Source organism: Sphaeramia orbicularis, chromosome 14, assembly GCF_902148855.1.
Source record: "Sphaeramia orbicularis chromosome 14, fSphaOr1.1, whole genome shotgun sequence".
Taxonomy (NCBI): domain Eukaryota; kingdom Metazoa; phylum Chordata; class Actinopteri; order Kurtiformes; family Apogonidae; genus Sphaeramia; species Sphaeramia orbicularis.
In genome coordinates, this window is record NC_043970.1 from 27,405,072 (window position 1) to 27,428,423 (window position 23,352).

Below are 23,352 nucleotides of genomic sequence, written 5' to 3' on the forward strand. Positions count from 1 at the left end.
AGAGTACTTCTTTGCAAAGTGTCATAAATAAATAAATAAATAAATAACTACATAAAATAATAATAAATAAATAAATAAAATACACCATCATCTACTACTACGTCTTTTATTTATTGTTTTTTTTATTATTGGACAGAACTTATACTTTTTGTGCTTTATAAGTCATGAGTGGTTAAATATTTGACATGGTGTCTGTTCTCAGGTGATGAGTGTCCATCTGAACCACTGGAGGCTGGATCGCCGTCTGGGTCTGGGTCTCTTATTTCTCTATGCCATCTTCCTACTCTGCTCCATCTTCTTTGGACAGATGTGAGGCCTTAAGGTCAAAGGTCATTCCCAATCAGACACCATGCCAAGTACCTACCTTTCCAATCACACGTCCTCTCTCCTGAAGCAAAAAATAAAAAATAAAAAAGAGGGGGGGTGACAGACATAACATCGTCGTCGTGTTCCTTGTGAGACTCTGCACCGTTGTACGATAACACTAGGGTGACACTGTACACACTGAAGGCTTCTATCAATACTCTATTATTTTCACCTAGTGTTTGAAAGCGGTTGTTCTTTCTGGTAGAAAATGTGATGTTGGATCGTAGCAGAGACATGGATGGCATGGCAGATGGAAGCACACAGACTGGTAGTTCTACTCCGGAACTTCTATGCTTTTGTGTAACGACTCACTGATGATTTAGTGGAAGCTACTTTTTCAATGAATTACAAGTTTAATTGAAGCAATAACCTGTAACATGATGAGCTTTAAATAATTAAACCCTGTGCTAATCCCTGTGCATCTATATCAAATGGCTCAGTGTATGTATATAAACTAAATAACGTAAAAACAGAAATATAAGTTCTGCACCATAATTTACCTAATAGTTTTTTTTTCATTTCAGCACCTTTTCATCCATGTTTCGCTCTTAACTTTTCCGATGTCATTATTTATTTATTTGTATAATTCTTTTTTTTCTTTTTTTTAAACACTGCTGCAGCCAATCTAATCCATACCAGAATCTCTACTTATTTGAGTCTCTTCCAGTTGAGGATACAGCTTTAACACCCCCCCCCCCCCCAGGTTAATTCTTATGTTGCCGAGCAGTCGTTGACAGTTCACTTTTAACAATAGAACAACAACAGTGCTTGAGCAGGACGTGCATTGTCAGCAGAGTAGAGACCAGATTTGAAACCAGGTTAAAATGCATTAGAAGAAGTCCCAGTCAAAACCCTGATGTGCAAGAGTACGGAACAAAATGTCTTGAGTTGTAATTGTAACAAGAAGCTACGTAAAAAGGCAAACACACACACACAAAAAGAAAAAAAATTTTAAAAGGATCTGTGTAAGTTTTGATCCTGATTTGCTGCAAATCTCTGTGAAAATGCTTTAGTTAGAAACACTGATAAATATTTAATAAATGGTACTTTAATCTGCCATGTCATGCTTGGACCTATTTATTAAAAAAAAAAACTATCCGATAAAACTACTTGTCTGTTGGCCTTAGGATTTAATGCCCTTGTATGTTCTGAATGTACACCCTAGCTAACTACATTTGTGTGAAGATATTTACATGCATTGAAATGTAGCAGGCAGCACTGAAGACAGACCGACAGGTACTGACGTCCTGTGATCGAGGACATACCGTCTGTCCGGGTTTTAGAGTAGAACTATTCAAATGCACATCATTGTGACAATATTTTGACTATTTTGCCTCACTACCTATAAGCAAGTATTGGTACATCTTAATGTACGTAAAGAGATTAACCTAGTGTTACAGTATTTTTAGAGTCTTATTATTATGAAATCATATATAATGTGCTTCTATGAGTGTCACAAACTTTGATGACCTAGTTGTAATACGTCACGTTTAGGTACGATAATGTTTGTAATGTTTCCTGTACATTTTAGGGGATTCTTGCACTTTGGTGGAACATTTTCACAGTTTAGCACAAGCCTCAGTCAGGACAGAAGCAGACAAATCTGCCATAATGTCCACAATAAATGCACACACATACATGAACTGTGTGTGTTTGTGTGTGTGTTATGGGAAATAAATGCTGCATATTATTATCTGCTGCTCTTCTGTCGCTCTATCAGAATAAGGAAATCTGGATGATCACGGCTATGACACAGTAGGATTCGGTGCCACTGTTAGTGCAGTTATTATCCTGTTACTAAATGTTCCAGCAAAGAGATTTGTCTTTCTTTTCCAAATGGCTGTATAATTATCGTCTACTTGACAATACTTTTTACTGTTTGTAAATGGTAAATAATTTACATAGTTTTACAATAATATGAATGTCTGACAGAGACTAGTTTTGTGGTGTTTTTGATATTTTTTAACGATAGATCATGTATCCTAGGCTTACCTGTGAATTATTGTAACAGAATGAATGCATATTTTGTCTGACTGGTGGAATATGAAGGCTGTAATGTCAAACAAACACTGTTTATTAACTCAGTCGCAGTTGTCTTAAAATCTTTTGAGCACCGAGATTTTTGTTGGCTTCAGTATTGATTTAGTGACACTCTCCATTTACATTACACAGGAAAACACACAAAACTAAACTCCTGTTTACATATTTTAATAGTGTGACATGAATATGAATTAATATAAAAGCTAAAGTATGATTTGAGTGTAGATGCAAATAATAATCTGAGGTGTTTTGTTTTTTTTCTCCTTTGCTCTATCATAGCTGAGAGTCGTTTCCAAATGGACTGAACCACCGACTAATGCAACTTCTAGTGCTTAAAAATAGAGCAGAACATTTATTCACTGTACAATAAAAAAGTTGTTTATCAAAGACTGGAGGAAATTCCAACTGTTTCCACTGACAGTAGTTATTTTTTCCCACTAAATCCCATTATTTACTGTAAAATCAGATCCTACTAGTTCATCTGACGTGTACAAAGAAAACGCATTTGTTTTGGGGCTGTACTTTCTATAAACATCACCTGTGAAAAAAAAAATTACAAAAAAAATCATCAGGGAGAGTGAAGTGCAGTCAGGGTTTCATGAATTATTTTGGCAAGTCACTTCTTATAAAACACCCTCTTGCGCTATTGACTGTACACACATCCCATTCTTGAGTGTCTGCTTTGTGTTCTTGAGGAAGAAAATGTCCTAGCAGATTCTGTGTTCATTATTTTTATACTTCTGGCTTTTTTGTGGAGAAGACAAAGCCGACATGTTACTCAAGACAACTGTTTGAGGTCTATGCTGTTTGCCCATGTAGGAATTCAGTTATGGTCACAGAGACGCCAAACCAAACAATTTACCCTCATTTAACTTCACGTATTATGAAGAATGTTTCTTTTCTGTTGTGATGTTGGTGGTTGAAGTTATTTAAGAGTTGAAATTTCTTGCTTTAGAGCTCGTATTGGATCATAGGACTGTTGTATCTTGAGTGCAATAAAACTGTGCAATAACACTTCACCTCTTTCATGTCATTGTCTGTAGGCAGTGGTGATAGTGAATGAATGGAGGTGGAATTAGTGAACCGAGTCTGTGACTGCCATCTAATGGTGAAAGACAGAAAAAACACCCAACAGCTTTTTCCTTCCCTGCCTTACCTTTCCACCATATCAGTAACATGCCTGCCAGATTTTTCTTCATTCATTCATTCTTTCTCTTTTCCTATACATCAGCCTGTGTTATGTTTGACTAAAATGTATACCTTTTTCCTATTAAAAGCCTAGCATTTTGGTCGCTTATTAAACCAAATGTGGTAAAGTCAAACCCCTGAACAACAAAAGGAAACAATCAACAGGCAGATTATAGTGCCTACTATTTATTTTTCCTGGGAAAACAAGTTTCATACAAGAAAACGTTCCATCACAATCCAAAAAAAGTCCACCCTAAGAGAATTCACCTACTATACAATCCTACAATCTCAGTTCAGACTTTATTAAATGTAATGAACAATTCTCTCCCAAAGCCAAAGACAAGAAAATGGCAATTTGTGTCTGACATAAACCAAATAATTATTGGACAGGACAGTGTAAAGGGTGGTCATTGTGTCCACCAGAGAAATGTCCTCTTGGTCAAATTATAGGCTTTGCTTCTTGTTTCGATCTTTGGAGGAGAGCGGCTCACTTTAGACCTGATCACAGGATTAACTAGAAAGAAACTTCACCTTAAGTCCCAAAATGCTCCACACATCAGGTACACAAACATCATCGATGAATATAAAAACAACCAGCAAAATATTCTATTAGCCATTGTCTCTAAATACCAGTAAGTTCAAAACGTGATGAGAAAATAAACCAGGTTATACTTGTGTAATGCTTTAGTTATTGTTAGTTGGCTATTGAAACATGATAGTATGGTTAATTTATATTACACCACTTCCCAACACCTTCGCCAAACCTAATGCTGAGACGACTACGTAGCAAATGAGAGTGCAGACAATTACATGCAGTTGTTTAACTGTAGTTTGTGCAGTTATGAAAGCGGACACTGCAGCTGTCGTAACTAGTTCTCACTCTGACTTTGTCCCATCTATCTACAGCATGTTTCAACCCTTTAAATACTGTTTCTGTTTGAGGTAAAATCACTGCTTTTGCAGTTCAGACAGACTTTCATTTAGCCTTGCATTGCATAATTAAACTATGAAAGCAGTGACAAAAAGAGCTGTCTCCCCCTGGGACTAAACATATAAACATAAACTCTTCTCTATAATATGGAGCTGTCCATAATTGTTGCCGCAGTCCCCTATGTTTTATAGCATTTTCTCAGAAAGAAAATGTACAGTATCGCACATTGTAAACTTACCCTGCCATGAGTCCCTGTCACCGCAGCATCCTGCAGGAGCTCTGATATTGCTTTTACATTGTCAGCGTAGGACCATCAGAATGGTCGCATAGTCCTCAACTACATTAACATAACCTAGTGGTGCCACAACATCTACAGATGTTGTTAATGGTGCATCATTAGCAAACTGCTAGAACACAGCAATGAAGGCTTTTTATCCCTTTACCTGTCTAATAATGCAAACAGGACTGATGAAACAATAACAATCATCATCACTTCTCTCAAACAGGACCAGGTGTTTTTCAGTTCTGTACCAGCATCAGGTCTGCTTTATGTCGCCGCAGTCGTCAGGACCAGAGTGAAGCTGACAGAGTTTGTCAAAAAATCCCCAAAGTCGCCCAAATGACACACATCATCACATTCCCGTGCATCATGGTGAGCCGTGTTGAGCTCAGTGAACACCAGCAGAGACCTACTGTCTGACCTGTCGACCCTGAAGCGTCTGGAGCCTTTTTGACAAGTATGACAAAATGTACTAATGTGTAATATTCATACTGAAGTGCCAGTGTGTGGCCTCTGGCAGTGGATTTTACATTTACAGTCTCAACAGATAATCACTCCTCCAACACCAGCAGTGCTCTGACTGAACATAGGGCTACAGATTTCTTTTTCCCATAATGAGATAGCCCCTAATAAAAAGACATTACATGACCATTCTTTTTCCGACTTTTACATAATCCATACTATTATATACCATAGAAATATATAAATATTAAAAAATGTATTTCTTTATAACGAGCAAGCATTGGCATGCTACTTGTTTCAAACAAACTATTTCTGCTCTAGTCTCTTAAACTCGATACATTGCAGGACAGAGATGAGATCTATGCAACTTTGTGTAGGTTTATGTAAAAAAAAAAAAAAAAACTCACCAGGAAGTGATCATTTGGCTAAATCTGCTCTGGTTCATTTCGTTTCTTACTGTTCAAATGTGGCAAAATAAAAAGTTACGGGGCTAAATCTGAGCTTAGAACTGTGTAACAGTCATATCTGAAGCTAATTGAGACCAGTTTGGTAAATACTTCCCTTTTCACAATTTATCATGTCTTCAGAAAAACTCCTCTGAGATTAGTTTGTCAGAGGAGTTTACCGTTCTTGAAGGGCAACCACACTGCGGAGGGACGGATGAGTGATGGGATGTGCAGGAGGGGGGCAGCCATCATGATGGTGGGGCGTTCTGGTTCTGGTATATGGATGCTTTGTCTTTCAAAAGGTCTAGACATAGATGACAGCTCCAGCTCCCTAAATGCCAAAAACACCACAAAAAATAATTAACGTCAGAAATGTTTAGGCTGTTAGGACTGATTTGAGTTCAGTTTGCATGTGCCTGAGCGTAAACAAGACATGACAACATGCTAATTGTTTTAACTAAATATTTGAGACTCGGCAAACAAACTTTCACTTGCTTAGAACCACGTCAATTGTTTTGAAAAGTCAAAGCTTAAACTAAAACAGTCAACGTTTCTGCATGTTTCAATATGTTCCAAGATTATTATGAAGCTATTACAGACTTTTTTTGTCCATATTGGCCAAAAACAGAAGGATGGGAAGGAGTTTTCCTATTTCTACAATTATATAAAATTAACATTTGCAGTTTTAACTCATTATTTCTAGAAGTAGCTATTTTATTATGACCCACACACCACTTTGACAATAGCAGGGTGGGCTCAGGTAAATGCTGATTGTGCTGCACATTTTGCATCAGTGATTGTTCAGGATTCACTGATTGCAAAACTCAGTCGATAACAATACTGATATTTACAACAACAATTTGTCCAACAGTTCTTATGTTTATCTTGATTATACCACATTTGTGCCATTCATAAAAATGTGTTAATTTAACCGGTTTAAACTTATTCAGCTCCTCATTACATTATTACCTCTGCCAAGGAACGGTGGAGGTTATGTTTTCATCGGGGTTTGTTTGTCTGTTTCTTTGTCTGTCAGCAAGGTAACTCAAAAAGTTATGGACAGATTTTGATGAAATTTTCAGGAAATGTTGATACTAGCACAAGGAACAAATGATAAAATTTTGGTGGTGATCAGGGGGGCAACAACTGATCTGTCTGCCTTGGCGGAGGTCTGCGCTCTCCGAGTGCTTTTCTAGTCTTTGTATGAACACAAATTCAATTATAGAACTTTATTTTTAAAAAGCCTTCAACACAACAGATAAATATCAGCTACTGCCATCAACTCCTTAGGTCCGAATAGAAATACTGGCTGGTATCAGCGAATTTCACCTAGTACCAGTGTTTGGCTGATATACTGGTGGATCCGTGATGGATAATGGTGTTATATACTGGTTTGTTTAGCATTTTTGTTTAAGTTAATGCAACTTCATAAACTGTTTATTTCATATTTCAGTAAGTTCTTAAAAGCTAAAAATCATATGTAAGACATTTTATTTTAAGCCCTAAAATTCTGATAATTGGATACAAAATTCTGATAGACCTGGGCCCACGTCTCAAGAATAACAAACACCTTAGCTCTGTGAGATGATCATCTATAAATAACAGTTTGTTTAGTGTCGTCTTACCCTCTGGAGGTTCAGACATGGGTGGGTTGAGACAGTACATGTGATAGCCTCGATCACAGTCATCACAGAAGAGAAGCTGATCCTAGGACAAAGCACAAGAGAAACACTTAATACAGTGTATTTAAACCACAGTGTTCATCTCCTTCATCCCTTTTGTTGAGAAGTAGAACTGTATCAAACTGGTAGAAAACTCACGTCATTCTCGGAGGTGCCGCACATGTTACAGCACTTGCACTCTATGCACTGCCAGCGGTATGTCTTCACAGCGGCCATCATTACAGGAGTGAACTGCAGGCAGGATGGGTGACCTGAGGGGAATGAGAAAAATACTGTCTTTTTGCTGCAAAGTCACCCCCTACTAATGTTTTTATGTGAGTAGTCAGTTGTCCTGAATGTACCTGAACGCCCACAGTCAGAGCAGGACACCAGCTCCTCTGACTGGCCCGTTTTATGATTGGTTTTGGAGTCACCCAGACAGAAATCGCAGTAATTATTGGGCAAAGCGAGACCGTCTGGGCCCTTTTTTGGAGCTGAAAAGCAAGAAAAGGTCATTACTTTTACTACATAAACTGTAAATGACTTCCCCTTCAGTGACTGTGGTATTCTACTCACATCTGTGTGCAGGAAGCGACTGCTACATATTCATCACTTACTCTTAGGCTCATCGGGCAGCGGCAGGGTGGGCTCCATCTCCATCTCCTCCTTCTCCTCACCTTCTTCTTCGGCCAGGTGGGAGTGGGCGTAGTGGTAGCTCAGGCCAGGACGGTTCTTGTAGCGCTTCCCACAGACTGCCACCAAAACCACAAAAGACAACATGTATGAAAACAAAGGATCACCTCAGTCAGGTTCACACTGCATAAAGTCAGTGGGTGAGATGAGGGTGACTAATGCAAGTTCTTAGTATTACTTTAACTTTTCCACTCTTTGATTCTGCTGTCCACATGTCAGTTTTGTTTTATCTTTTGAGGCTGGAAAAACACAATTATCCATCTATATACATTTACTTATGTTTGTAGATCATATTTTAATTCCCATTATCCCACACAGCTTTGGAAAATTATTATTAGACCCCTGAGTTAATATTGGTTAGAAATAAGTGTAATGCACTTCACAAATTATAAAAAATATATATTAATGAGAACAAATATTCTCAATAACAATTAATATATTCATTACAAACATCTACATGAGAAGAATATCAGGAACAACTAATACAACAAAAACATTTACATGAACTTTATCCAATGTTCATGTGAATTATATTGAATTTCTGTAGAAAATCACAGGTGTTCTAATAATGACTTACAAAGCTGTTTTAAAGCCCGTACAGACAACGTTAAGCTTAAATTACAAATCTTAACTTTCATCTGGAAAATACTACTCTGTCTAGGTTCTTACAGTGATTAAAAAATAACATGAGAACCCAACAGGTTTCTATAATGCCCGGCTTTTTATTGTCAAGACTTCCATAAAGATATTATACATGTGAAATGAAGGGAAAAGACGAAGAGGTTTGAAAATATGCGATGTTTTTAAACATGCATTGTCTTATTCACTGGGGTGGAGCTGAGGTGTCATGCATCTTGGCACAAATGGTATCATAGCATCTCCTCACCTCTTAGGCAGCTGTAGAGGTGTGATCTTAAAAACACAATTTAAGTGTCAGGACTATCTGCGGTACAACTGGGCTACACTTAAATTGACATTTTGCATCGTCTCATTTGTTTTAAGCAGGTAAGTACCTATTCGCTTCAAGTCAAGCATCCAAGACTAATGCTGAAAATGGTGCGACTTCTGTACACTACCATTAAAACTATTTGCAGCACCATGTCAACATGAAAACTCCTTTAACGATAATTAATATACTGTTGAGTGAAGCAACAGAAGCCTGAAGTATTTAATGCTGATTTACTGACTCAGGGAGGACAAAGATGCCACTGTGCAGCCGTTGTCACAGGGGGTGTGTGAGGTTTGTCATAAGATAAGACACATCACCCAAAGACAAAACACTTCTTCTTTCGCTTCCACACTTGCTCTGAGTCATTCATTTTCATTTCTTCAAAAGGTCAGTGTACAGTTTCTCCAACTGCCAGCTAAAGGAATGATAAGTCTTTAGGACAGTCATCCATCTTAGCCACTGCATCTGATAAAACCACAGCTATGCTTGTGCCTCATGACCAATGCACCAATGCAGACAGACATTTTTCCATACACATCTATACTTGTGGGATCCCCACAGTTCAAACAGGCATCAAACTGAGTTGGAAACCATGACAGAGGCGGCAGCTGACTCACAAACATGAAAGTGGAATTAGCCTGGACAGGGTGCAGAGGTGGAGTGGAAGAAAAAAGTAAAAAGGCAAGGAAAAAACAGTAATGCAGTCAAGTTGCACACATTAAAGTAACAAGACAAGAGATGAAGCACAAAGAGAAAACGACAGCAGGATTCAGCCTTGCTTATCTAATTCTACTGGGATTTGAGGGCCAGACTGAGGGGAAAACATACGTTCATGAGCTACAGCTTATCTTTTGTAGACTGAGACAGTGCATATATTCTGTCACAGACCACACTTTACATATCTAACATGTCCTAGACTCATACGTCTAATTAATTATATTTAAGTCAATTGCCTAGAACAAACTTTTACCCTATGATCTACACAAAGAGCAAACTTACAATGTAACACAAACAAAAAAAAAGAAAAAAAAAGACAGTGGAGACAAATGACAGGCAGGCTTGAGTAAAAAGGAAATCAGAGAAATATACCTCTTTCAGAAGGTTTTGAAATATGCTTTTGTTTGATAGTGTCTGAAAGAGAGAAGAGAAAGGGAAGAGAGCACAGACAGAGGCTCAGAGAAATAGGCTCATAGACTGATGTAGACTCAGTCAGTCAGCTCTACCCTACTGAGAACTGCAGCTGAAGTGAAAATGCTTCAAAAAGAGGAAAAACATCAAGCAGTACAGTCGTTTGACAACAACAGAAAAGTGGAAGAAACACCCTCCCACTACCCATGAAAAGCTTAGTTAAAGAAAGGAATGAATATAACAACAAATGAATACTGCTGACTTTATATTATCTTAAATATAGATATATATATTTACTAGACTTATGACAAAGCTGGAGATAAAGAGATGAACAGCATTGTTTAAAAAGGAAAACTCAGGGAAAGCTCTCCCTCCATTATTTTATTAATCTAACAGACAATGGAGCTCTATTAACATCTGCAGTGACCTAAGTTTACATGTTTATTCTTCCCCCTTGAGGACTCACTGTCACAGGCGTATGGCTTGTCTCGATCCTCTAGTGCAGCTGCATCCAGCTTCTTCCTGTTGCTGCCCACGCCTCGGCCCTAAAGGCAGAGGATTTATTAGACCTGAACAGACAGACTGGAGCACACACAGCTGAGACTAGATCAGATACAGGGGAAACCTTGTAATGATCATGTCGTCCAGGTTGAAACCATCACCACAAGCAGATGATTAAGCGGAGTCACACTTAACTTTTGATGATAATGCGGTGGTTCAACCTTCAAGTGTTGGTAGTTTTTGTGGATATTTTGTTATGTTAATACATGCATTTTATTGTAACTGTGAGGAAATCCCAAAATCTCTGTCATGGAATAGAAGTAGGTTTTTTTTTCCTCCATTAAACTGTTTTTAGTTTTACTTCAAATGAAATGACATGTGCAATATCTTGAACACAGTGTTCTTTCTCTCACTACATCACTCAATCCAGCTTTTGGAAACTTCACAGCGTACCTTCATCCCACTCTGAGCCCAACTCTATGATCTTCAAAGGTGATGAAAAAAAATCAGAGGGGCTGGGGGTACGGAGAGGCAGACCCACATGACTGAGAGGATTAGTTTGTGTTTTTTGCACCGTTATGCTTCCTAAAAAAATATCCACCTACAAAAGTTACTGACATTTTAAGTGTGTTCCCTGTGATGAAGCGATGACACATCCAGGTTATATCCCACCTTTGCCTGTTGAAAGCTGGGAAAGGTGCCATCCCACCCCCCAAAAGACAGAACCACTGCCTCAGTTATTGGATTGCTTTTTCGAGTGTGATGACATACATATAGCACACTCGTTTGGACACTGACTAATAATAGCAGTTCTGCAAGGCAATTTTCTGTTTATATTAAAGGAATCTGGTGGCACTGTGGTGATGGATTGAGCCATTTGGACTCGTAATTTTTTTTTTTTTACCTAAATCTGCATAAACATTAGCTCTAGCATAAATCTGTATCATCACAATTCATTCATACAATTCAATTTAGTTTAAAATACATGTTTTCCTGCTCAGTGCCTCTGAAAAAATTGTCCTCTTAGAGGCTCTCAAATTCCAGCTCCCAGAGCCTTTTCCCCTAACAGGGACATTATATAACCGGACATTATCAGTCATTTTTAAAGGGCAGGCTTTACAGACTGACAATTTCTGTCACACATTAATTTCAAAGTGTAGGCAGCACTAGTCTTAGGTATGAAAAGAAGAGCTTGATTACTGGTATGAACATTTGCACTGAACACAAGCTTTTTGATCCATATATGCAGCTGATCATTGCAACTGTGACCACTATGAGTTTCCTCTGTAACTTTAGTTCTTGGACATAATTCACCTTCCCCTTTCCTTTGCCTCTTCGTTTAGGTGTATCTTCCTCATAGTCCTCGTCGTCCAAGTCATCCAGGAAGTCGTCTGGCTCTAAGATTCTCTGTTTTAACAAAAGAGAGGGGAGAATTAGACAATTTATCATCCGTTTTGATATTTTTACAACGTGTAGGTAAAACAATATGAGAACCTTTCTGATCCGGGCAGCAGGATTCAAGCTTCCGGTGTAGTCGCTCAGGTTTGAGTCTTCTTCAGACCCTCGGACCTCTGTGGTTGTACGTTTGTCCAAAGAGTCACCCTTTAGCAAGGCCTCCAGACTGCTGCCATCCGACGACAACAGAGAATCCTTCTTCAGTCCTAAATCAATCTCTGTGAATGAATCAGAAAATGAGTCAACCACAAAAACACAACACTCTAGCATATCCTGTAACAGCTAAAAGGAGAACGGGCTGAGTAAAGGCTGCCATACCTGACTTAACAGGAGGGAAAAGGAGTCGGGGGTCCTCTGGAGGATGAGTTCTCCGTCTCTTCCTCCACCTCCGGGATGGGTAAGTATAGAGCTGCCCTGGAGCCATGCCTAGAGGAACATCACACACAGATCCCAATACAAAGCCCTGAACATATTTACATACGCAAGGTCTGAGCTGACAGGCTGATGGGAGAAAAAAAACATATCTATCTCAGCTTTACCTTCTTAAGGTGACATTTGCCTCTGGACTAAGATCACTGTCTTAAAAAAGGTCAAAGAAACAAAGCTATATTTGTCTGTTTTCTTCTGATAATGAGACTATTTGTAGCTTGAATGTAATTCTGAAAAAAAAAAAATTGTTAAATAGAGGAAGACATCAGAATAATTCTATGCCCATTCTATGCCTTCCCATCAGTCCTATTCAGCAATGCACATTTGTCTCAGTGAAGGTCAATAAATATTTAAGACAAGTCAACTGAATGAGTCCAAGATTGTGTTTAGCAAACCATTACAAGTCGAGCCTCACCTGGTCCCCTGTGTCTCTTTTCCATCCAGATGTAGCAGTTGCTCTGAGCCACACCAGTCTGAGAGTCGAGGAACGGCATCCGCACACTTCTTTCAGCACAGAGTCGGGCGTTGTAGTTATGACATTGCTCCATGGCATCTCTGTAGTACTGCTCTCCTAGCCTGATAAAAAAAAAAAAAAAAAAAAAAAAACAGCAAATGGATGCAAATAAGTTCAGGAAATCTCACCTTGCAAAAGACAAAAATACACAATCTCCTAGGAAGGTGATTATGATTTGTGTGGGTTCAATAAATACAAAAGAGCAGGTAAATTCTTTGTTTCTGCTTTGTGTTATGGACCTGAGAAAAGCAGCACTCTACTAGTCAATAATGAATTAATTCTTCAAATTAAATCATCATGCAGAGTGTCACAGCAGGTGATCTTTTGTTCAAAATCAACACTGAAGATCAGTACTGAAGCAGAATTTGTTTCCAGCCTGAATACACTAATTTACCTCCAACTGCATTCCTATATAAAAAAAAAAATCTTAACGTGTTAAAATTGTGTTAACAGGCTTAAGACAAAGATGTTAGTGTTTTTACAGTATCCTTGACAAGAAAATGTGAAAGTACAAGTAGACAAAACCACTAACGTTTGAGGTTTTCAGCTCAAACACAACCCCTGAAACTATCCTGGAGGAGCAGAGTATTCTACAGCCTATACTTTATCCCTCAAAGATCTAAACATCCACCGGTGACCATGACCATCTACTGATCTAAAATGTTTAACAACTGCTGAATCACTGGTCATATCAATACATGTAAATAATTCAGGTAAAATGCAGTTTCTCAGCTTTTCATGGTCATAGTGAACACGGAAACACTGTCATCTTCTGCGACACTGATTCACCAGTGAAACCCATGTAGTTTGACAAATGACAGTGGTTGGAGACACTTGTTTATATGTTCAGTTAATGATATATTTTACTGAAAAAGTCACTTTTTTCAGTTATCTCTCTTTGGATATAATAACCTTTGAATATTCTCAAAGCTTTTATGAATATCTACATGATCAGTGAATTAAACATATGAAAATAACTGACTTTAAATGAAAAATAGAAGATGCAGAGTTAATTATTGTAATAAAGACTGATAAATCACTTAGGAAAGGTTAAATGTAGAAAAAATTCCAATTGGAAGTTGCCATAAAAATAGCTCAAGGTCTTTAAGGGTTAAAGCTGGTTGTGAAGCTGAGGATCTGATCATAATACTTTGCCTATGTATGTGAAGTGTTTTGAATAATACATTATGGTTTTACTTCCCTTGAGCTCACACAAACCACGTACATAAAACAAATACGGTAGACGTTTACTAAAAAAAGTTAAGGTGAAACCATGTTTTATTGTTAGTTTTAAGTTTTAAAGTGTTAGTACGGTTACTAGGAGCTAATTTCTTTGATTCCGACATGTAGGACTTGCGCACCTGTTAGCATAGTAAAGACGGAAATCCAAGCACATTTGAATACAACCGAGGGCGAATCGTTGACACTACAAACATTAACTTTTACAACAGACTCAAAAGTTACTGAGTGTATATCAGACGTATGGGAGCTGAAGTATCTGTGAACCTGAGGTCTTCAGATAAAAAGCTATCTTTCATTCATTCTAAATTAGTTGGCCAGTCGCCACACCAGTCTGCGCTAACGTTGGCCACAATTACACTCTCTTTAGCCTGTTAGCGTCAAAGCCACCTAGCCGCTACGGTACTTGACGTTAGCACGATAGTTAGCCGCGTGGCTAAAAAGACACCGTAAGTTAAAATATTGTTTCTGTAAATATACTACTGATTAAACCATCGCTTGTTCTGTCACACATTTTCTTAATTCACGTCTCAGTAACGTCATCTGGGAGTCTGCTAACTATTACACTTCCATTCCAGGATGTGAACAGACACGACGGTCCGACAGGGCAGGCTACCTTATTAAATCACTACAAATGTCCCTGAGGTTCCCAGCGACACCACTAGTAGCCATACGAGGAGCCAGTCTGTATGATAAGACCTCGGTGTGTGTCACCTAAGGTGTTGTAAGGTATATTTAAAAAAAAAGTACAACACTTACAGTTTGACAACATTCTCAACAACAGCTGCCATCTTGGTTTTATTACACGGGGAAAGTGACTCTGGGTAACACACGCCCTCCGCGAGGACTTGAAGGCAAGTAGAGGAAGAAAGAGAGAACCGCGCCCTCTGTTGGTTAAAACATGGAATTGCATCAGCGTAAAGTACTTCCCTGTCACTGTTCGTCCATTGCAATCTCCTTTTTACTGCGTTACATCTGTACAGTTTAAAGCTTCATCTGAGGATTTTTCTGTATTCTGCAAAAACAACATAACTTCTATTACGGAAGAAGATTAGGGCCACTGGGAAAAAAATAATGTCAAATTATTTTTATATTATTAATATTATTATTATTATTATTATTATTATTATTATTATTATTATTATTATTATTATTGCTGTTGTTGTTGTTGTTGTTGAGAAAAAGTCAGAATTCTGACTTTTTTCTCAGAATAATAATAAAAGAAATATATTGGACCTTCATTTTTTTCCCCAGTGGTCCTAATCCTCTTCCATACTTCTATTCATAATTCACTGTGAAAACCTGACACCATTATGCAAAAAGATTTTGGCAAAGCAGAAACATATAGAAGAACCCCGTAAAAAACAATATTTGCATTTGTGTGCAGTCAATGTTTAGGTGATGGCGGAGAAGCCATTTATTTTTTTATTTTATTTATTTTCTTTTGTGCAGAACAATTTTATTTAACAGTGAATTGAAATTATTCATTACCCAGTATATTATTACCTAGATATCCCACAGGATATAAAACAGCCTAACATCTCTTGTTCTCAGACACCTAAAGCTAAACCTATCTACAGCAATCTTATTTCATTGTAGGGAAATGATAAGAGCATAAATAAATAATCCAATAGAATATCAAAAAATATTTTTTATGTCATGAAATTGCCTCTGCAGCCCCTGAAACATGAAGATGAAAGACTACTGTTTACACAGTTTATCTTGTATGTATCACAACTAGATAATTTAACCACTATTTTTCATTTTATGTCCTTTAGTTAGATCTGAAAAATGTAAGTTTAAGATTATTCTTGTGGAAGTGCATCCCTGCTGCAGTACATAATAAAAAACCTAATGGTAACATCATTTTAGCGGTCAAGCTTAACATTTTGTCATAATATAAGAGACTCAGTTCCACTTCTCCACTTTCCTAATATACATCTTTTTTTCTTTTTTTAAAGTGTTGTCATTTTGTCTCTAAACATGACCTTTAGATGATGACATCTTCCACATCCACTGATTCAACACGAACCCACTCATCATCACTTGAGCTTATCATTATTTCATTCATTCTGCAGCAATGTAGGTTTCTAGAAACCTCTAACCCAGTGTTTTCAACTTTGGGGTTGGGACTCTAAGTGGGGTCACCTGAAATTTCTAGTAATTGATAAAAAAACAACAACAACAACAACAACAACTTACTAATAAAAAATATATGGTGAGTTAAGAGAGACGATCACAATCCATAAAAGACATGATGAACTGACGCTGAAACTGAAGCACTGTGGTACTGTTTATTTTTCAAACGTTCATTGTGGTCAGTTTCAGATGCTGCAGTCCTTTCATAATTCATAGTTTGAGTTATTGTTTGTTCAGTATTAATTGTCAGCCTTGTAAATCCATACTAGACTGTACATATCCTGACCAAGGAAAATAAAATTCTCACTTTGTGCAGTAATCTACACCTGGCTTTTCTACCTCCATCCACAATAATATACATTATATAAACTAAATGTTGTCTAAAATTGTTTATTTGCAACATAGTATAGCAAAATATATGATCAAAAACAAATTCATTTTAGCCACAAAAAAAAAAAAATCTCAGTTTTGAATGTCTGAGGTCGCCAGAAATTTGTGATGTTAAAATGGGGTCAAAAAAGATTGGGAACCACTGTTCCAAACCCTTATTGTAACATACTACATCTCATGTTGGTTATTGTGAGCAAGTTTAGATACAGGGCATTTAGTTTTTATCTTCAATTTATTTCTCTAGGAGATTTTTTTTTTATTTTTTTTTTAGCAGTTCTATAAATTTAGTTGCAATGTCAGATATACAGAAGGGTAACAAGCATTTTAACAAGGTATTAGACAAATACAGGGTGGGGAAGCAAAATTTACAATATTTTGAGGCAGGGATTGAAAGACAGTGCATGACCAATTAGTTTATTGAAAGTCATGAGAATTTGCCACAAGAAAATTGACATAATAGAAAATGTTTTTATTCTATGTGTCCTCCTTCTTTCTCAATAACTGCCTTCACACGCTTCCTGAAACTTGCACAAGTGTTCCTCAAATATTCAGGTGACAACTTCTCCCATTCTTCTTTAATAGTATCTTCCAGACTTTCTCGTAATAGTTTTGCTCATAGTCATTCTCTTCTTTACATTATAAACAGTCTTTATGGACACTCCAGCTATTTTTCAAATCTCCTTTGGTGTGACGAGTGCATTCAGCAAATCACACACTCTTTGACGTTTGCTTTCCTGATTACTCATATGGGCAAAAGTTACTGAAAAGGTATGGATAATAGTGTTAGGTATGATTATGACATCAGTATATGTTTGGTTTCAAAACAATTGATGTAGTGCCTGCTGAGAAAAAACAACTAAATGTTCATTGTAAATTTTGCTTCCCCACCCTGTATATGCTGCAAAAATATCTCCATTACTGACAAATTTGCAGAAATCTGTTAAATACCATCATTTTGTGTTAAATCCAGATCATTCATCACAACACAAGCTGATATCAGAAAAACAAAACACAGTACCATAATTCTGATTAAACCATGTTTTATTATTCCTAATATTAGATGTAGATACACAAGTCAACAAACATTATTTTTCGATTCGTAATGAAAATGCTCCACAGCACACTGACATCGTGTGGAAGGGTCTGGTATTACAGACACGTACCTGAAAATGGACAGCAGTTACACTTTTTGCAGTAAGTTGCATTAGTAACAGTAGTAGTAATAGTAACAACAGTAGCAATAATGATAATAATAGCAATTAATAATAGTAGTGGTATTAACAACTCTGAATTACAGAGGAAGAAACAGACATTCGTCAAAAGTAATGAGAAATTAATGTAGGTGGACAGGCTTATCAAATGCTGCAAGACAGACCACTGGATGAAAAAATACAAGCTCCCACCAGACAGCTAATTACCTGCCTTCTTCTAAAAAAAGGAAGCTCAAATTGTCACCAGTCTCTTCTTTTTACTCATATCTAATACTTAACAAGTAAAAGTTTTCTTCTTCATTAAGTACTCCATTGTTATAAGCACTTTCCTTTCCAAAAAACCCCATTTGACATCAATAATACAGACTTTTCATTTTCTGGCCAAAGCTCACCAGCAGCACATTGTGATTTGAAAAAAGATGCCAGATGCAACACCAAATTACAGCCAGCTCAGGACATTTCCACAAGACTGGGTTGCCAGGGTCATTCTGCATTAAATATACAGTACAGTTTATGTGCAGGTGTGTATGAAAGAGAGAGCTTGTGTGTATCAAGTATGAGAAATATTTTTGCTTCACATGACCAATTTGGCCAAACTAATTTGAGTCATTCACATTCAAATGAGCAAGTAAGAAAATACACTGTGTGAACTTTGAACTTGAACTCCCCTATGTTGACTCCATGCTGCGTCTGATTTCTAGATCAGAAGGAAGAAGGAAGGAAGGAAGCGGCCGTCCCTACAACACCCTGTTACCAGAGACCATGGACACCTCCATTCGAAATTGTGCACAATGTACGTTTACTGCATTGGCTCACTTATGTATGCAATGACCTTATTAACCTAGTTTCCAGATTGTAGTTTAGTTTGAGGCGACTTAAACCGAACTGAAACCAGGAGCTCCTCAAACATCAGGATATAACATCCTACTGGCAGAGACAAGGCAGCTAGTTTGGCTAAAAGGCTGAACTCAGTGCTGTCAGATAATTCCAATTGAACAGTGTCACATTCTGATACTTTTTTTCTGATTAGGAGGGTCTTTGGGTTCAGCCCACTGGGTGCACATTCATTAGCGACTCTTAAAAATAAAGGCCAACCTGTTTTATACTTTAATTAAACCATTAAGACTACATACCAAGTTCACTTCCAGCAATTTGTAGTTCGGTGAGACATTCATGTGAACCCTACTTTAAGTGGGCTCCGCAATCTACACAAGTTTAATTAACCATCAATTTAACAGCCATAGCTGGTAATGTAATGAAAAAAAACCCAAGTCCAATTAAAGATTGTTTTCCAGTTATTTCAGGTGTCATTTTGGCAGTACGAAAAGGCATATCACCTGTGCTTACTTACTAACTTGTATTTAGTGACTATGATTGTATATATCAACAACAGACCCAATTGTCTAAATGCCTGACATATAAAACTGTTACCAACAGCTTCACAACATACTGCCACATCTATTTCAAAATATTATGGACACTAATAAATATTGAAATTTAGTTTTAAATCCTCAGTTAAATTTACAATCCCAGATTGCCATTTCCTTGCTTTTGATTATTGCAAATGTAAGTTACATATAATTAGTTGCTCTCCAACCCTGAATATGAAGTGGTTTTTCTTGTTTTCAGAGTACACCTACACAGTGGAGAACTGATGGCAATGATGACACATACAATTATAAACCTACATAAAATCATGCCACATACGCAACAGCGCAAAACTTGTTTAAGAGAATTTCAGACTGTTCCCACGAGTGGGCAGAACTTTCCGTTAAACACATAGTTTTGCATAATACACCTGCATCCACTGACATACATTAGATCATTGCCACAGGGCACATTTGTAACATTCTCATGTTTATACTAAGAAAGCTTCCTGTAAGGGCAGTTCGAATGGAGGCTGGGTTTTATAAAATGTTTCCGTTTTCTGTAGTGGGTTCAAGTAAGGCTCAGTACTCTTCTCTCTGACGGGCAGCTTTGCACTGCCCACCCAATCACACTTCCACACCTGTCACTTCACCTGTAATGAGACCTATCAGCTGTCCATCTGTCCTGCTCGCGCCGCCGCCGTCTGCCACAGAATATGTGCTTCAGCTTATTATCTACAAACCGCCCCAATGCGTTCACACCAGTGGATAGAGAGAACAGAAATAAAGAGATCTGAAGACTGAAACAGAAATCGTCTTGAGGAACATCGTTGGTAATATCAACCTAGTTATAAGAAATCCAAAGCAAAGTAAATATAGTTTTATAAACTCATCCCAGTAATATTATTTTGTATTTGTGTCTGTTTTTGTCTGCGTTTGCGAAAAAGCAGCATCTGTCTGGCCACGTTTTCTCAGAAATAACATAAACGTGCAAAATCCACAGCACCACAACGCACACACACACACACTCACACACACTAGAAAACTAATCTTCTCTGCTTTGTACAGAAAAAAAGAAAGTCAAAAATGAAGCAGAAAAGATCACTCAAAAGAAATAATCAAATACAGGCAAAATTCAAGATCAAATAAAAAATAAAACCACTTATTAAATATATATATATATATATGTATATATCAATTTCCAAATTAAATTTGTGATCACTTGCTGCACACTGCTAAAATTAAATGAGCTTTATTTCTCAAAACACCTCATATCATTCCATAAAAAAAAAAGAAAAGAAAAAAGAAACATACGCGGGCAAGCCCAACATTCCACTAGTTGAACCAGATCTGTTTCTCTCCACAACATGAATCAAGATCAAGATTATCTACCATCAAGTTAATTAGTTTATTTTTCAAACCAGCCATAGCAAAAGATAAATAATAGTAATAACAGCAATAATATTGGTCAGGTTAATAACATCAACACCGAGAACAGAAAAAGAGACTGATGTGATTCTTCCCCAAAAGATAGCACAAGAAAGTGGAAAATTAAAGTGAGTGTGCACCACAATGGAAAGCCATCCAACATTTTATCAGTGACACAGCATCAAAACGGCTGAGCTCGCCACACTCACTGAAGAGATAATGCAAACAAGAAACAACTGGTGGAACGAAACTGAGGAGTCAGACTAATAAGCTCTGCTGGTTGGTAGAAATCACTTAAATTAATCTGAATGAGGCCTTTCATTGTTGGGTGCAACTAAATGGGAATTATGGATTGCGTGAATGAAAAAAGTAACAGATAAAACCAGAGAGGGAAAGAATCAGAGAGAAAGAAAAGAAACAAAGTTCTCTGGAAGCCACAAACTGCAGCTGTTGACAAATTCCTCGGGGCCTGCACTGAGAGCAGTGTGTTTGTGTGACGTGTTTGTACTTTCCTTTCTGCCTGTTTCAGTTTGTTGAAATTTTGACAAATGTAATTTCCGTCAATAACTTTTCAAATGTTCTACTTTTTTTTGCCAAAGAAGCTGAACCTCTTTTCGCGATCCTTCTCTTTGCCCTCTTTGTTGCGCATGGTAACACCTCCAGCATCACCTGAGCTGGGGGAGATGGGAGGCATCGTCATGGCACGACTGAGGGCCCGTGGGGCCCCCGGGGAGTCACTTGACCCTGCTGGAATGGAGATGTGGATGGAGCGGATCCAGGAGTTCATCTCCGCCTATAGACCAAAAGACAGAAGGCATTACACTTCCTCAGAAGACACACAATCACAGTGCATTAAATATTTTTATGTTAATTAAATGATGTATATATTAATAAACTATTGTTGTCCATCTGAACCTCACCTCATCCTTTGCTTGGAATAGGTACTCTTTTCCATCTCCTAGCCTGTAGAAAGTGTTGAAAAGGTCAATCACAGGTTTGGGATAAGCTCTAACAACTAATTACCAATGATTTACCATAACGTTGCCACGATATCTCATTTTTCATTGATTACAATTAAACCACCAACAGTGCTTGACAAACATAAATCTTTTGTCTGTGTTTTTTTTTTCACTCACCTGAGCTTGAATACATGTTTCCTCTTCTTGTAGTCATGTGCTACCTCACACACTGCCTCTCCGAGGCTTATGGGTACCTCTCCATGGTATGGAATGCCATTGCTAGCGCTCTTGTTATCTTTGTAGAAACCAAGACTTCCTTTCCTTAGGACACAGTACACATTCTGCCAGGACCTAAAGCAATACAGAAATAGTATTCAGATCCAAACTATATCATTTTTTATCTCAATTATGATCCTGCTTACATCAAGATGTGCTTTAGCACAACATGCCTCTATATCCCAGTGTAACTTTCTAAGAAAGACAGATCATAAGTTTCATCAGATATAACAATAACATAGAGATATGAGCATATTTTAGTTTAATCTATTAAAAAAACCTCCAGATCAGACAATTTTGATAGATGTTTTTCACATATTGTCAATGTCCATCGTTTAAAATGGTTAAAGTTTTTGGACTTTAAAATTGACTCATATTTTGTTTTAGGCCTCTTTTGTTGTATGTGTAGTAATTTAAGGGAGCCTTTGATCAGTTTGTGTGGTATAGAATATGGAGGCAGCAGTATACTGTTTAATACTGATGGTGTGCTGTGGTATGAAAGTTACCCTGCCGTTTACATTTGTTTATCTACAGTACTGGACAGATAGTCTAAGCTCATCTCCTTTCCTCTTTAACTGCTTTCCACTCATCAGCTTGCACAACAACCACATCTACCTATTTCCTTTGATCAAGCATGGGGTTGTAAAACTTATTTTTCTCATTTACTTATTTTTTCAAGAAGTGTTTTCTTTTCCTTATGTGACAGCTGTAACACTCCTACTGACCTGGTAGCTGCTTTTTTGCTGTGGGACTCCATCTCTTGTTTTCGACATAGCATGCCCTCCATGGTTTCTGGCTCAGACTCTGCTCCACCCCTGCTCGGTAACGTGGCAGACGGTTCAAGACGAGATGATGCCAACCCACTGTCTCTACCTGGTCCATTCACCGAGTCAGACTCAGAGCCCTGTGGTTTAAAGGTCAAGATGAATGGTGATGGGGAGGTAGAAAAACATGGCTGGAAGTAAGCACTGAGAAGTGAAGCGGCCATTCACAGCCATATATGAAAAGCCATGATGACGCTCGCTTAGAAGACACTATGATTATATGAATGTAACTGGGATGTGTACAGAATGTCCCACGTACAGATATGACAAACAAATAAAACAACAATACAGACGAGAAACAGTCATGCCACAGATGTATGGAAGGAACCTCATGTAAGATAAGCTATGAATAAATGCACATAACTCAATTCTCCACGTATACCATGTAATATACACAAAAATAGTTTTAAAAAATCATTTTAACTACTACTGAACGCAAACAACTGAAAAAACAGCTTTCAAAACACAAACAAGAC

At 37.6% G+C, this 23,352-nt stretch overlaps 3 protein-coding genes across 8 annotated transcripts in view; 1 reads left to right on the forward strand and 2 right to left on the reverse strand.

The window, feature by feature from the left end:
- Positions 1–3,423, forward strand: part of LOC115433169 (sodium/potassium/calcium exchanger 3) — a 35,767-nt gene extending 32,344 nt beyond the window's left edge. For both annotated transcript variants that reach the window (XM_030154446.1, XM_030154445.1), the window contains exon 17: positions 203–3,423. In XM_030154446.1, the coding sequence (XP_030010306.1) occupies positions 203–313 (111 nt within the window). In that variant the 3' untranslated portion in view covers positions 314–3,423. The remainder of the gene's footprint in view (positions 1–202) is intronic.
- Positions 3,424–3,764: 341 nt separating this feature from the next.
- Positions 3,765–15,112, reverse strand: dpf2 (double PHD fingers 2). 2 transcript variants are annotated; one of them, XM_030154066.1, is made up of 12 exons: positions 15,042–15,112; positions 12,945–13,105; positions 12,419–12,526; positions 12,140–12,318; positions 11,960–12,052; positions 10,611–10,689; positions 10,106–10,147; positions 7,992–8,126; positions 7,737–7,868; positions 7,534–7,646; positions 7,339–7,420; positions 3,765–6,044 (listed from the first exon to the last, which is right to left on the reverse strand). In XM_030154066.1, exons 1-12 carry the CDS (start codon positions 15,071–15,073, stop codon positions 5,962–5,964), a joined length of 1,239 nt encoding a protein of 412 aa, XP_030009926.1. In that variant the 5' UTR covers positions 15,074–15,112; the 3' UTR covers positions 3,765–5,961. The 2 variants fall into 2 exon arrangements, with proteins under 2 accessions (XP_030009926.1, XP_030009927.1); XM_030154067.1 differs by lacking the exon at positions 10,106–10,147.
- Positions 15,113–17,837: 2,725 nt separating this feature from the next.
- The window catches only part of sptbn2 (spectrin, beta, non-erythrocytic 2), a 44,028-nt gene continuing 38,513 nt past the window's right edge, over positions 17,838–23,352 (reverse strand). For all 4 annotated transcript variants that reach the window (XM_030154439.1, XM_030154437.1, XM_030154438.1 and 1 more), the window contains 4 exons: positions 22,778–22,956; positions 21,954–22,127; positions 21,738–21,780; positions 17,838–21,610 (listed from right to left, as the gene is read on the reverse strand). In XM_030154439.1, coding sequence (XP_030010299.1) covers positions 21,398–21,610; positions 21,738–21,780; positions 21,954–22,127; positions 22,778–22,956 — 609 coding nt within the window. In that variant the 3' untranslated portion in view covers positions 17,838–21,397. The remainder of the gene's footprint in view (positions 21,611–21,737; positions 21,781–21,953; positions 22,128–22,777; positions 22,957–23,352) is intronic.

Bases quoted from the DNA above. Each gene is read 5' to 3' on its own strand.
- dpf2 (XM_030154066.1), bottom strand. From the start codon at position 15,073: ATGGCAGCTGTTGTTGAGAATGTTGTCAAACT. The intron at 12,053-12,139 runs GTTCTCATATTG...TTGTTAAAACAG, and splicing joins CTGCTGCCCGGATCAGAAAG to AGAATCTTAGAGCCAGACGA. The intron at 8,127-10,105 runs GTATATTTCTCT...TTTTGGTGGCAG, and splicing joins TTCAAAACCTTCTGAAAGAG to TCTGTGGGAAGCGCTACAAG.